Consider the following 14523-nt stretch of genomic DNA (forward strand, 5'->3'; position numbering starts at 1 on the left):
AGAGCCCCTGTGCCACCTGGTCACTGCTCTTTGGGGTCACGCTCCACTGTTCCTGTTAACACCAGCGACTTTGTGCAGGAAACATTATCATCCCAGTAGCCACAATCTCCAGGCCACAGACATGAATTCCGGAGACTCTGGGCAGACAGTGGGGGATGCGGGCGACCGGGCATCCTAGGGATGTGCTGGCAAGAGGAGGCACGGCGGTAGCACTGCGGGCGCCAGGTGAGGGGTGGACGGGACAACAAGGCGGTAGCCTGAGACGCTGGGGCTGGCAGGGGGAGCCGGGTCCATGCTGGGGCAGGACTGGCCGAGGTGCCCATCAACGGGGACATCATGGCACCTGGGCGGGAGGGTCCGGGCTGCACGCAAGACGGCAATGCCCAATTCACCGAGGGAGGAGGACAGGTACGTTCCCACCCCGCCGGGGCCAGCAGAAGGGAGCGGGAACAGAGACTGGAGGCAGGCGGGGTCTCGTGGCTGCAGGAAGGGTCACCTGCCATTCTCGTATTTGAGATCGTATTGTGTTGCATTTCATGTCTTTTCATTTCATTTCCTTATTTTATTTCTATTTGTTTTTCTATTGGCATTTGTTTTACTTTTTATTATTTTCTTCCATCTGTTTTATTTTTCATTCTATCATTTCATTTTTATTTATTTTATTATATTATCTTACTTTATTATATCACTTTATTTTATTTTCTAAAGAGATGGACTTATTTTAGGGAGCGAGAGAGCACAAGCAGGGGGAACAGAGGGAGAGGGCCTCAAGCAGAGGGCTCCAGCGCTGGGCGCAGAGCGTGACGCGGGACTCGATTCCGCGACCCTGAGATCACGACCTGAGCGGAAATCAACATGGGACGCTGAACCGACTGAGCCACCCAGATGCCCCTATATTGCTTTATTTAGACAATTCACACATTAAGACTTACTGAACCAATTTATTGTTTTTCATCTCATTTCACTTTATTTACTTTATTATTTTTGTAAGACACCTTAACGTCCCCCATACGAGGAGGCACCGTCTTCCCAGTGTTGTGCCGTCACCGTCCTTTGTCCTCTGATCTGAGCGTCCCTCTGTGGCTCCCCATGTCCCACAGGTGCCGAGGTCCACCCCTGGGCTCCCCGGTCAGTGTGCTGATGTCCAGCTGGTGTCCGGGACCCTTCACCTGCACGGTCTTCAACACAACCTAGCAGACAGCCTGACCGTGTCTCTGCAGCCCTGCACACACCACCACTTACGACCCCTTTCTGCAGCTCACCTGCTGGAGTGTGGACTTCTCCTCCGTGTGGACCTCACCTCAGTTTGCCAAGTTCTCCGAAATTTCTCCCCAGTATGTCGATGGCAACGACCCTGAACAGGGATGCCTGCGTGGCTCCGTCGGAAATGACCCTGAGCGGACAGCCCAGCGCTACGAGGTTTCCCGCCTTTCGCGTTCACAGTTGTCTCCAAGGCCGGGGGTCTTTCGTGGCCCTTCCACGATATTTTCCACGTTTTACGGAGCCTTCAGTTCCTTGCAGATCCGTTTCTCGGTGCCCGGTAGCTTCTCTGCTCTTCTGGATGCTTTGTCCTTACTGGGACGCCTTCTAAGGGGTCACCGCTGATGCGTAGAGACACGACGCCCGGCGGGATCTCCTCCCCACTGACCTGCAGAGACGCTGCGAACTTCTGTGCACCACTCTGTGTCCTTCAATCCCTAGGAGCAAACCAACCTTCTCCAGGTGTCTTGAGATTTCCGTGGGGGTGATTAAAATGCCCGCATGTGATCAACACACGGCTTCTTTCTTTCCGATTCGAAGACCGACGGAGAGGAGGAAAACCAACACTGGGTACGTCTGCAGAAACCTTTAATCGACCCATGTCTCTTGTGATTATGCCCATATTTATTCAGCTAGTGATTGACATATGTATCTTATTTATTTATTTTGGCTTTCATGACATGCCCGGGTAGTGCTACTGCTTGGCCTGGTCCCTGTCGTAAGGTTTAGTCGATTTGAAGTTCCAGTCCAGCTTGCTTTGTTTTGGAGACATAAAGGCAGTCTTTCAAGAAGCAGAAGTGGCACCCTTTACTTGATAATCCATGAAAACCACTTGGGACCTGGATGAAAAGGTCACGTATCTGAATGCATGGTCCCCCACTCATTTTTGGTTTTTCCTTGTCCTGCCTCTTTTCGGCCCCAGTATGTGCCCCCACCTGTGTCTCGTGCTCATCTGATGCTCGATTCCAGAGCAGAGCCCAGATGGCGGCTGGAGGCCCTCCTGCAGCCTCCTCTTTCCCCCAGCCTGCGCCCCTGCAAGTCTGAGCTCGGCATCCGCTCCCCATGCCTTGCCCGTGCCATGCCCCATTTCGGGGACAGCATCACCTGTCTCGGGGTGTAGGCAAGGCCCCAAGGGAGAGCTCTACACCGTTGGGACAAGACGCCAGGCTTGTCCTGTGGGTGGGTGGGCCGCGGGCTCTATGACAGAGCCTGAAATGTCCTTGCATAGCCGCACGCACAGACGCTGGAGGTAAGACACAGAAGGACCCTCGGGTGCAGGAGGGGGTCACAGGAGGGACAGGACGACCCACTACCGCTCGCATTTGCTTGATTGGCGTGCCTTCTCAGCAGCCCTTCTTAGACAGGACGCCCCATCCCAGCAGGGAGGATCTCCCCGGGATCTTCCATTAAGGTGATGACTTTACTAATGAGATTAGGGCTGAGACGGGCTGGAGACTAATGCCTACAGTTCAAGGTCAGCACTCACGTCCTCCCCTTCTGGAAGCAAGTCCCGAACACGAGTAAACAGAGGACTCCCGTGTCCGAGCGGCTGGGAATGGACAGCCACCCCCTTGCCTAGCTCCAACCACTGGCGCGGCATCCACGTTCGCCCGCCCAGGCCTGAGGGGTCCGTGTTCCTTGCGGGAAGAAGCGAGACGCCATCTTGACCGAAGACAACTCCCACCACACGCAAAACAGAGAAAGGATCTGCACCCACAGGAGTTGTGTAAACATGAAGCAGCTCATGGGTTTCTTTTGGGGGGGAGGGAAAAACGTTCTCAGGCGTGTGCGTGCTGATGGCTGCCCGTGTCTCTGTGCCCAAAGATGCTAGACTGTGGCCTTCACACGGGGTGGATGTTACGGGACGTGCAGTGTATGCACTCTCGCGTCGGGCCCCTTTCTCGAGGCTCGGGTCCCACGACACGATGGGGCGAAACACCGCGCGGAAGGTGACCCTTAGCTCGCAAAACTGTGGACCTCGGTAGCACGCGGGCACCGATGGGGGAGCGTGTGCCCACAGACCCCGCACCCGTGTCAGCCCGGAGCCCTGGAATCAGGCAGACGGCCTTCGGGATCTCGTGCACGCTCCCCGAAGGACTCTACTGGGCACATAAGGTGGGAAATCACGAGCCTGGTGGGTCAGCGCGAAGGTGACCGAAGCGTTAGGCGGCTGATTGCATCGATTCTAAAATCACGTTATTGATTGATTTTGTAGGTGGCCATCGTGGCAATGAGGACACTGTCCGGGATTGAATAACGTCCCCATAACGTTCCTGGACCCTTGGGAGGGGACTTCTCAGGACAAGGGTGTCTGCAGGTGGGATGAGTCAGCAGACGGGCCATGGGCAAAGAGGAGGGAGCAGCAGGTCCATCTGGCCGGAGGGCTGTGTGTGCCGGAGCCGGGGAAAGGTGTGGTGTGACCGGCGGGAACATGTGTCCACACCACCAGTGACAGGAAGGGTCGGGCTGGCCAGAGGGCTCGTGCGTTTTCGCACGCTCTCATCCCCGAGCCAAACGAGGCTTCCTTTGACGTCTTTCCAAAGACGAGCCCACGCATGGCATCTTCACAATGGTTAGGCACGTTCCACCGTAGAAACCGCAGATGGCCAATGTCCGCAGAGAGCGGCACTGCGGGTGAGCACTGGCGGGAGAATGTGCGCTTTCTTCTCTTTCCTGACGGGAAGACACACACACAGCCGCCCCCGTGAGCCGTCCGTCGCGGGCCATCCGGATCCTGGTGCGGAGGACGGACAGAATCCCCGCCTCTTGGGGTTTATGTTTTAAAGCAGACAAATGGTGAGCAAAGAAAGAGGTTAAAACGTCTGTGTCAGAGGGTCCTAATGTGCAGTGTGGACACAAGGGAGGAGGGCGCCTGGGTTTGGGGAGGGGGTGCGATTTTCTAATAGAGTGGTCAGGGGGCCCTGCACATGTGAGTGCCAAGGCAGGAGGTGACCAAGGGAAGAGCAGCCCAGGAAGAGGAATGGCAGGTGCAAAGGCCCTGGGGCAGCACCATGTCTGACCTGCTCAGAGAAGAAGGAGCAGGGGAAGGTGCAAAGGCCCTGGGGCAGGGGCACGTGTGAGATGTTCACAGAAGAGCAAAGGAGCAGGCGCAGGTACAAAGGACCTGGGGTAGCAGCATGTCTGACCTGTTCAGACAAGAGGAAAGGAGGAGGAGCAGGTGCAAAGGCTCTGGGGCAGCAGCATGTGTGACCGGCTCAGAGAAGAGCAAAGGCCCTGGGGCAGCATTGCACATGACTTGTTCACGGAAGAGTAAAGACCGTGGGGCACGAGTGTGTCTGACCAGTTCATAGAAGAGCAAAGGAGCAGAGGGAGAGAAGGGGAGGAGGGGCGCTGGGTGTGGCAAGTGGGTGTGATAACCTAGCCGAGTGGTCGGGGAGGCCCGGACCATGTGGGTGCCAAGGGAAGCAGATGACCAAGGGAAGAACAGCGTAGGAAGAGAAACAGCAGGTGCAAATGCCTTGGGACAGCAGCCCATGTGACCTGTTCAGAGAAGAGCAAACACGCAGGGGCAGGTGCAAAGGTCCTGGGGCAGCAGTGCATGTGACCTGTTCATAGAAGAACAAAGGCCCTGGGGCAACAGTGTGTCTGACCTATTCAGAGAGGAGCAAAGGAGCAGGGGTAGGTGCAAAGGTCCTGGGGCAGCAGCATGTGTTGCCTGGTCAGAGAAGAGCAAAGACCCTGGGGCAGTGGCATGTGTGACCTCAGAGAGGAGCAAAGGAGCATGAGCAGGTGCAAAGGTCCTGGGGCAGCAGCGCATGTGACCTATTCAGAGAAGGGCAAAGGAGCCCCCGGAGGACAGAGAGAGCAAACAGCAGGAGGAGGGAAAGAGGAGGACGGCTAGAGGTCCCCAGTCTGCTGAGTACTGCAGGGCCTCACCGCAGACAGAGCCCAGCGGAGTGTTGCCAGCAGGGACCCTCCTCAGCACACCTCATCCCGGGACGGTCCTCACAGTCTCCCTTCACCCCTGTGGCCTCCCCGCGAGATGCGATGGCACAGGTGCTGGGCCCTTGCCAGCATCCCGGTCGGGGCGCGCTCCTGGGTTGGGACGGGTCGGCGGCCACGTGTTGCACCCGGAGCCCGGCACAGGGTATCGTCACAGGGGCTCCTGCGGGGAACGGCGATGCCCAGGCAGTGCAGTGTCGGGGAGCGAGAGGGAAGGACAGGGAGGAGGCCAGGCGCCTGGCCAGCGTCTGCGCCCGGCCTCGGATGGACGCCGGCCTGAGCCACCCGGTGGTCAGTCACCCCGGGTCTGGGCTGCGGGCGCTGGAATACTAATGCCGGGGCTGGGGCTTATGAACAACAGTCGTGCATTTCTCACCGTCCCGGCGTGAACATCCGAGATCCAGATGCAGGAGGACTTGGGGGCCGGGGAGGACCTGCGTCCTGGGTCAGGGACGGCTGTGTATCCTGCGTCTGCTCCCCAGGGAGAGGCCCGGGGGTCCCCTGGGTCTCACAGGACAGGTATCCTGCGTGTGGGGCCGCACGGTCATGAGCGAATCCCACCCCCACGCAAGGCCCCACCCGGTAATCCCACCACCCTGCGGGTCAGGATTCAGACATGAATTTCGGGGGGACACACACACTCAGGCACTGGCCACTGTGCTGCAGCGGTGGGGGGTGCTGCGAGCCCGGGGCCATGCCAGACGGGGACGGCAGCAGAGGCAGCCCCCTGCAGGGGTGTGCACAGGATCTGGGCAGAAGCGGCGGTGGGGAGGCGTCGACATTGTGCGGGACGCTGGTGGCAGCCTGTGTGTCCGGCACGCTGACCACAGGGGCCTGAGGTCGTGCAGGGGGGCCGCCTGGAAGAGGAAGCGGGGCCTCCGGCTCCCTGCTGTGCGCCTGGGCAGTGAGGTCGTTCCATCCCCCACCCCGCCCCGGGGCTCAGCTGCCCTTCCCCGGCCCCGTGGGAAGCAGGGAGAGGTGAGAGCGGGGAGCAAGGGCAGACGGTGACCATGCACAGCTGGGGAACGAGGCTTACCCCGGGGCAGAAGCAGGGGAGAAGGACGCCGCGGGGACCCTCAGACCTGCCAGGTGGGAGCCTGCACCGTAAGCTCACGTCCTGTGCTACCAGCACAACTGCAGGGCTGAGACCGGGCCCCGTCCGGCAGCAGGACTCTCCCAGTCTCCCCTGCGCACAGCTCATACCATCCAACCTGTTCCCAAACATGCATTTTATCTGTTTTCCCAAAAATGCAAGCAGAGAGGAAACATTTCAAAGAAAGTCCGGCTGCCGTCTTCACAATGGGTCCCCATCGCACCCTCACCCCTCGCCCCGTGACCCCTGATGCCCTGAGGTCTAGAGAACATCCCTGCCCCGCTCCTCCGTCCGGGCACAGCTGAGGGACACGGTGCCCCCGCCAGCGGCCCTGGCTTCAACGCAGGCACGGTCAGTACCAACCGCGTGAGGTCGGGATGACGCAGCGCGCCCTCAGTACGGGGGAGCTTCTGGGCACACGGGCCGAGGCAGGCCAGGGTCCCCAGTGCAGACACGGGGACACCGACGGCCCGGCACGCCCGCAGAACCTCACGCACCCTAAGAGGGAGCACACCGGGATCGGCTGTCTGCCCTGGTGTCAGAGTAGAGACCGTCCTCTTGTCAAAGCCCAGCCAGGGAGAACCACGACAGACCAGGGGGCGGTTTTTAGGTCCCCACCATGACCCCCTGGGGGTGGTCAGCAGGAAGAGGCTGAGGGCAGAACGCTGTAAATGGCAGCGACCCAGAGACGGAGGGAGACGCCCACCTCCCACCTCGCCCGACAGGCTACGTGTGGGCCAGTGCTTCTGGGGCTGAGATACCCCGTCCCCTCGGGACGCGTTCTCTATTCCCAGCCCGCCCGTGTGCAAAGTCACCTCACAACACACGGGAGAATCCACGTGCGTCTGCAAGGACAAAATCTCATCGGTGGCACGTGTGTTCCCAGTGGTGTCCACTCCCGCCGATGAGGCATCACTGGCCCCTAAAGCACCTACAGAAAACAGATTCCTTAGGATGTAAGTGGAAATACGGGGACCTTGGAGAAACCCCACCCCAACTCCTGCAGGGGACGGGGGTGCCAACCCAGGTGAGCCCAGATGCTGTTCTTCGTGTCAGTCCGCGGTGACCTCTCTCTCACCGCAGAACAGGTGTGGGGGGGGCAGCTCAAAACCAGGCACTCGGGTTCTGGGTCCACATTCGGGGTGGGGTCGCTGTGGGGCCTGCCGAGGTACGTACTACAGCACGACAAAGTACCTTTGCCCTTCAAAGGGCAGACCGTGGCCTGAGGGGCACCCTCTAGCCTCAGCTATGACCCTTTCCCTCCTAACACCCTGTGATGTTGTGGGGGGGAGGCTAGGCCTCCACCATCTACCGTAACGGGCCCCCCTTCCCAACACGTTCCTCTGTTCCCCATTTGCCTCTACAGAGACTTGAGAACAAGGAAAACCCCCCAGAGTAAAAAGGAGCGTCACGAATGACCCAAGTCCGTCCTCCCAAGACAGGACCGTCCTTACCGTGTAGGCGCCCGCGAACAGTGAGCGGAATCACACAAGGCCGACGCTGGCAGGACGGCGAGGACGACGTGCTCTAGCGCTTATGGGGATGTCAGCGCGGCCACAGGCAGCCAGCGACACGCGCAGCAGGCCCACGGCGGTGAGGGCGGAACGGCCTGGACAGCACGGTGACCCATCCACCCTCCCTGGCGCTCAGGGCTCGGACGTCCATGAAGAGCAGGGGGCGGGTAACCGAAACCCAGATTCCCGGTAGGTCGTCCCCACCCTGTAGGTCTGGGGCTGGCATTCTCCAGCTTTCCTGGTGTTCTCCCGTTCCTGCACCGTCACACGTTGACATCCCATGGTCCCCGAAGGGCACACACTGCCCCGTTACACGTCCCCTGCCCTCTCTCCGTAACCTGTTGCCCCACGCGGCGGCTTGTTGTAGGTCGACACCTGTTGCCAGAAGCCCCATCCCCAACCTTCTCTCTGCAAACCTTTATCACGTCGTGCCCAGTCTAAAGTCCTCCTACCTGTCCTTTCCAGGATGGAAGTGACCCGGTCTATGCATTCATCTCTTCTACACGAACACCTCCCCGGCCACCCTGACTCCCTGACCCCTGAACACACCACGTCGGTTCCCACTGTCCAGACCAGCCTGGAGAACATCGGGCACGGAAACCCACCTCCCTGAGCTCAGGCAGAAGCTCCCCGCGCCCCAGAGACCTACACACCTGACCTCAGAGACTTCCCAACACCTGCTCGCAGGATGTCCTGAGCCCCCGACGGGGCGAACGCTCAGAGCTGGGCTACAGGGGTCACGACGGGATTTCTGGGAAGCCCGTCCAATCCCTGAGCATCTGAGGACACTCTGCGGCCTGGCCTCAGCAGGCAACAGACCAGATGGAAGCCGCGCCAAAGGCAGGCGCGGGTCTGCGGTGTCCATCCTGGTCAGGGACGCGGAACTGAGCTGGGGGCAGGAGGCCCGCGGCCCGCCATCCGTGCGCGGGCGAGATCTGCGTTCCCGGGAAACACGGCTGGAGGGCGGCGCTGGTCCGGTGTGGGGTCCCCGGCCCGCAGCAGTGCCGGCCCCTACCTGCTACAAGTCTAGGTGAGACAAGGACCACCCGTACCTTCACTCACGTGTAAAACCGGCTCTTTGGTTAAAAAAGCTGCTTTCGTGAACTTGCTAAAATTGAGCTCAAACGGATCACTTCGCAGGACCGCGGACTCTCCTTTTTCACCGGGTTATTTTACAGGGACAACCGTGCTGTGAAATGCGTCGTTGCCTGTCAGTGGTTCTCAATAAAGCCCGTGTTTCTATCAGTTCCCAATCTGCCAAATTAGGCTCCGTTCAGTAACAGCCCGAAGAGCTCAAACAAACAAAAACGAGTACGGAAAATGTCAGTTCATTGGAAAAAGATTTTATTCCACAAAAATGCAAACTGGAGTAAACACCGTCTTTCCTAACGCAAACATTACAGATATTTTTAAGTATTTCTTGAGCTTCACTTGGAGAAGCAAATGATTATAAAATTTAACAAGTTTTTAAGCCTTAAATCTGTTTGAAATGTTCCAAGTAAAAATAATTTAGCAAAACGGCTTCTTAAAAAAACCACACACGCTAACCTCGACTAGAAACCAAAGCTCCGCACCGACCTTCCTTGATGCGTAATGACCAGTTTGCAGCGCGGATGCGTCCGGAGCGAAGGGGAGGGACACCGAGCCGGACCACCCCGCACGCACCGGGGCTGGAGAGGCAGCACGGGCGAGTGCTGAGCTCGAGGACTTGCCCGGTGCCACATAGGACCACACGCGCCAGACCACCAGCATCTCCCGCCATCCCGCCAACCGCACTTCCCAATCACTTAAAATTACAAAAGGAAAAGGAAACAAAAGCGCCAAAGCGCGGCTTTTTCAAATTTTCGGGCCCTGCGGGACCCCGGCTGTCCGTCCTTGACAGTCTGTCCCCAGACGACGGGCACGGGCACGTGCGTCCCGTGCAGTCAATGCACGCGGGGGCGTCCCTGGACGGGACAAAAAGGCCGCTCAGCCTGCGCGCACGTGTCACCGCTGCCGGCCAGGGCGCCTCTCCTGTTGGACACAGACCGGTGACGTTAAAGCTATCGGATCAACAGTTTCGAGGGAAAACTAAAGGTAGCGACTGCGGACGGCGCGCTCAAAGAGGGCCAGCGGGTGTTGACGAAGGAGACGCGGGACGCGTGGCCCTCCTGCGTGGCTGGTTCCTGGGCGCCGTGCTGCGCGGACGCCAGGCGGAAGGGGAGCGGGGAAGCGCCACGGTCCCGATCTTCGCCCAGCGGCCGCACGGGACGACACCATGCATTACCTGTTCCAGGTGCTGTGGTGCCGGCTGGGGGACCCCGAGCGCGACCTGTCTCGCTCGCTGCGGCGATGGCGGCTACGCTTCCGGCCCGAGCCGCCCCTGCGGTCTCGGCTCCTCTCCCGGCGGCTGGACCGCTCTCTGCTGTGCGACCTGCGGGACCGGCTGTGCGCGGGGCTCGCGCTCCGCCGTGGAGGGCTGTCGTTCTGGCGCGAGCGCTTCTTGTGCTGCCGCCGCTCCTTCCGCGGCTGCCTCCCGTCCTCCCGACTGCCCGCCCGCCGCGGCCGGCTCCTCTCCCGCTTGTGCCGCTCGTCCTCCGCGCGGCCCCCGCTGGCCCGGCCTCGGCTCCCACTGGGCTCCCGGTTGCACTTGTCTTGCTCGGAACGGATGTCCTTTTTAGGCGCGTTCTGGTCCCAGGCGGCGGGCAGGCCCTTGGGCTGCTGGTTGTTGTCGGGAATGCAGGCGAGCACGCCGGGGCACCTCTTGTCCGGGGAAGCGTCCCCCGCAGCGGCGAGGCGAGAATCGGGGCCTTCCTTGCACGGGGCCTCCTCGGGGACGCTCCCGGTCCCGTTCCTGGGCGTGCCGTCGCTCTCCGGCCGCGGCGGGGTGTCCTTCGGCGTGTCGGGGGGCGGCTGGCCCCCCAGCGGGTGCAGGGCGGCGGCGCCCACGCAGCCGGCCGACACGGTCTGCAGGATGTCCAGCACGGGCTGCAGGAGCTGCGCGTGGGAGAGCGCGAGCTCGTCGCGCGCGCGAGGGTCGTCCACCTTCTTGCTCAGCAGGATGCTCAACAGCCGCTCCCGCAGCTCGCGCTCCTTGCGCTGCAGCCCCAGCGCGCGCTCCTTCTCCTCCTCCACGCGCCGCAGCTCTGCCTCCTGCCGCCGCCGCCGCTCTTCCAGCTGCTGCAGCCGCAGCGACGCGTCCTTCCGCTCCTGCTCCTGCAGCTTCGCGGCCTACGGCACAAAGGGGAAGACGGCACGTGGACCTCTGGACACCCCCCGCGCTCCGAGGAGACGCTGGGTTGCAAGGGCCCCGAGGCCTGGGGGATGCGGGTGGACGCTCCGGCCAGAGTGCGGCCCGCCCGGTCCCAACCGCACCCGGGCCGCCGTGCGTCCGAGCGAGAAGGAACCCCGTGGCGAAGCGACGCGGCACAGCACCTGGGGCGGGCATTTTGGGTGGGGCCCGACCTCTCCGAGGCGCGCATGGGGCCTGCTGGGAGGTCGCACGCAGTCACCAGCTACGGGGAGCTGAGATGAGGCGGACACACCGTGCCGCTGCCGGGGCCGCCGCGGGAGCTGCGGGGCCCGGCCTGGGTGCGCGTCTTCAATATTCACCATGAAACAGGAGCTGAGCTGCCGCGTCTCAGCGCGCCTGCCAGTCTCCTTCCCGGGGACTGATCACAACTGTAATTAGACAACAGGTTACGGGGTCGCCCCGCGCCCCACTCCGCGGGCGCACGCGGCCTGCCCGAGCACAAGCAGCGCCGGGCGAGGTCCCCGCGTGGCCCCGGCCCCCGGCTCGCAGGAGTCACCGGCCGGGCCTCCAGAAAGAGCGGAGCGGTCAGGAGGAACGAGGAGATGCTCAGCTCTGAGACCCTCATCCATCGGGCACCCGCCGAGACATGCGCGGTCCATGGCTGCGGAGGAGGGGCGTGGCCCACCCAGGCTCCGTCTGCGCCCTCAGCTCCCCACGGTGCCAAAGGGCCCCTCTATCGCCTGGCTCAGCCCACACCCTCCCGCCGCTCCGGGCCACTGGCTCGCGGGGTCGCAGGAAAGCCCGCCGGCCCCAGGCAGAGTACCTGCAGGGGGAGGAGAGCCACGGGGACCGGGGGACCCTTGCTGAACTCGGCTGCTCCCTCGGTCCACAGGGAAACAGGGACCCTCTGCCCCTGCTCCCCAAGGACTCTCGGGACCGTGCCAGAGACGGGCACGCACGTCACACGGATTCAAAGCTCTATGAGCTCTGCCCAACGGAAACATTCTAGAACCTGGACCGAGGCAGGAAGGCCCCAGACACCAGGAGACAGCGTCCCCAACTGTACTGACGCTCATCGTCACCCCGTGGCGGCAGCCGCCGGGAACGGGGCGGTGACGCCAGCCGCGAGTCAGAGACAGCGGACGGCGGCCCGCGGCGGAGGCGGCGGCTCCCAGGCTGCCCGCCCCGCGCCCCCCGCGCCCCGCCCGCCCCGCCCACGCGCGCCCGCACCTTGGCCCTGCTGAGCAGCTCCGCGATGAGGCGGATGGACTGCAGGTTGCGCTGGGCCAGCAGAAGCTTGCGCTCTTCCAGCCGGATCTTCTCCTGCAGCTGTTTCTGCTCCTGCGCCTGCAGCTTCTCCAGCTTCTTCTGGCTGCGGCGCAGCTCGCGGTCCCGCTGCTTCTGCTCCCGCCGGCGCAGCTTCTCCTCGCGCTTCCGCTCCCGCTCCAGCTCCTCCAGCTGCTTCTGCTTCCTGCGGGAACACGCCGACCGCTCCCGTGACCGCTCCCGTGAGCAGGGAGCGGCCCCGGCGGCGCGCGGGACCCAGCCACGTGGGGGCTGTACGCCGGGGGACGGCAGGCGTGTCCGAGCGCGGGCACGCGCGGACGTTTTAACCCCGTATCCCCTACTCAGGCTCCGCTCCACCCGGGGAACCCGAGAAGCGGACACGCACGCAGACCACGGGTTTTCAGAACCTTCCGAGGGACGGTCCTGCCGACCAGCCTGCGCCACGGAGGAAACAACGGGAGGGTTGGACACAGAAACTGCGTTTGAACGAGGCCCACCAGGAGCTGCCGAGGCCCACGACGGCCTGGGAACCTCCTGCCACAGCGCCAGCCGGGCCAGCCAGGCAGGACTGACCCCTGGGGCCCCGACACACAGCTCCTGCCACAGAGGGGAGGCGGCACACGAGCGGTCATGGGGGCAAAGCCCATCCCCGGGGCAAGGGCAAGGGGTGGACAGGGCCCTCAGGACAGGGTCCAGCGCTCGCAGGACGCCAGCCCATCGTACACCGCAGGGCACGCACTGCGGACTCACTGCACACGGCCATCAGCTCAGACACCGCCATCGGCTCAGACACCGCCATCGGCTCAGACACCGCCTTCGGCTCAGGACCGAAGGGCTCAGCGGGCACACAGCGCTGGCACATGCTCCAGGGGCACAGAGCCCATCGCTGGGGCTCGGCAGGCAGGTGGTAGGGCGCCGGGGAAACAGCAGGATGCACGTGTGCACAGTCCCAGACAGAGTCCTGGAAGCGTTTTGCTAAGGCTAAGACTAAACGCAGAAAACCATGTACCCTGGGATCCTGCCTGTGTGACATTCCAGGAAAGACAAAGCCACAGGGACAGAAACCGAGGACAGCGTGCCCGGTGGTGTCTCTCCTGGACCGGGGGTCCCTAAGAGCGCGCTCTCCAGTACAGAAACGGTCATGTCGCCAAGAGGAACCACCCACACACGGCAAGTTGTTATAAACCAAACCCATGCCCAGAGCCACCGATTAGATCCTTTGTTTCTGGCAGGGGGAGGGGTCCCCAAAATGAGGATGGAGAGGCAACAGAAGAGCTGCAGAGACCCCAACAGGGAAGTCTGCAAACCAAGGGGTATGATTCCACGGCAACCTCAACCACACTCCGCCGCAGAATGGGTCAAATAACCGAGACACGGGACAGTGCTGAAAACCGCCCTGAGGAGACAGGATGCACGAGGGGAGAGCTCTGGACCCAGGAGGCAGCCACGACCCTGTAGAGCAGCCCCACAGCCAAGGTGACGCCACAGCGCGGAGAACGCGCACCCCACAGGACGCACAAGGATGCAAACCCCTCGGTGGTCCAGCAAGTACGCGGCCGAGCGTGGGGCCGGGCACTCCCACTGGCCAGCGGGACAAGGTGTGGGGCCTCCGCAGGCACGGAGAGCCGCCCAGTGTCCAGACCCCACCAGCCCCGAGGGCCGCGGGTCCGAGCAGCCTGGGGCGTCCTGCCAGCGGGCCCTGCTCTGAGCAGAGGCGGAGCCGGAGGCCCGGGGCTGGTCGCCTGCCAGAGCGGGACAGCCACCAGTCACGCTCCACCCGTCTGAGACTCACAAGCGGCCAAGTGAACAGGCGCCAGTGACCGAGGCTGCACGGGCACCAAGGCTGCGCGAGGCCGGCCCGCACACTCAGGCCGAGAAAGGGCCACGACAGGCAGTAGCAGTGGGCTCTGCGGGGCCGGCCTGGCCCCCTCCCCTCCCAGCCCTCATCTCTAACGAGCACTCGGTGAGCTCAGCAGAGGCACTGGCTGTGGCCCGAGAGCCACCCCCATCCGGAACCATCAGTACTCATCACGCCTCCAGCCCAGACAGACAGAGCAGCCTGTCCTCCGAGGCCAAGTCCCTGCTTCTTCCAGGGGTGAAAGTCCAGGACACGGTGCCTCTAGTGAGAACCTCGGTGCCTCCTGAAAGGGTGTCAGGAGGGGCCCAAGTGTGGG

General features: G+C 62.3%; 1 protein-coding gene across 2 annotated transcripts in view; it reads right to left on the reverse strand.

Annotated features, from left to right (window-relative positions):
- Nucleotides 1–9159: 9159 nt before the first annotated feature.
- Nucleotides 9160–14523, reverse strand: part of LOC111157173 (A-kinase anchoring protein 17A) — a 10124-nt gene continuing 4760 nt past the window's right edge. For both annotated transcript variants that reach the window (XM_022518451.1, XM_022518450.1), the window contains 2 exons: nucleotides 12293–12533; nucleotides 9160–11040 (listed from right to left, as the gene is read on the reverse strand). In XM_022518451.1, the coding sequence (XP_022374159.1) occupies nucleotides 10093–11040; nucleotides 12293–12533 (1189 nt within the window). In that variant the 3' untranslated portion in view covers nucleotides 9160–10092. The remainder of the gene's footprint in view (nucleotides 11041–12292; nucleotides 12534–14523) is intronic.

This window comes from Enhydra lutris, unplaced genomic scaffold, assembly GCF_002288905.1.
Source record: "Enhydra lutris kenyoni isolate GAN:26980312 unplaced genomic scaffold, ASM228890v2 scaffoldscaffold52, whole genome shotgun sequence".
Classification (NCBI taxonomy): domain Eukaryota; kingdom Metazoa; phylum Chordata; class Mammalia; order Carnivora; family Mustelidae; genus Enhydra; species Enhydra lutris.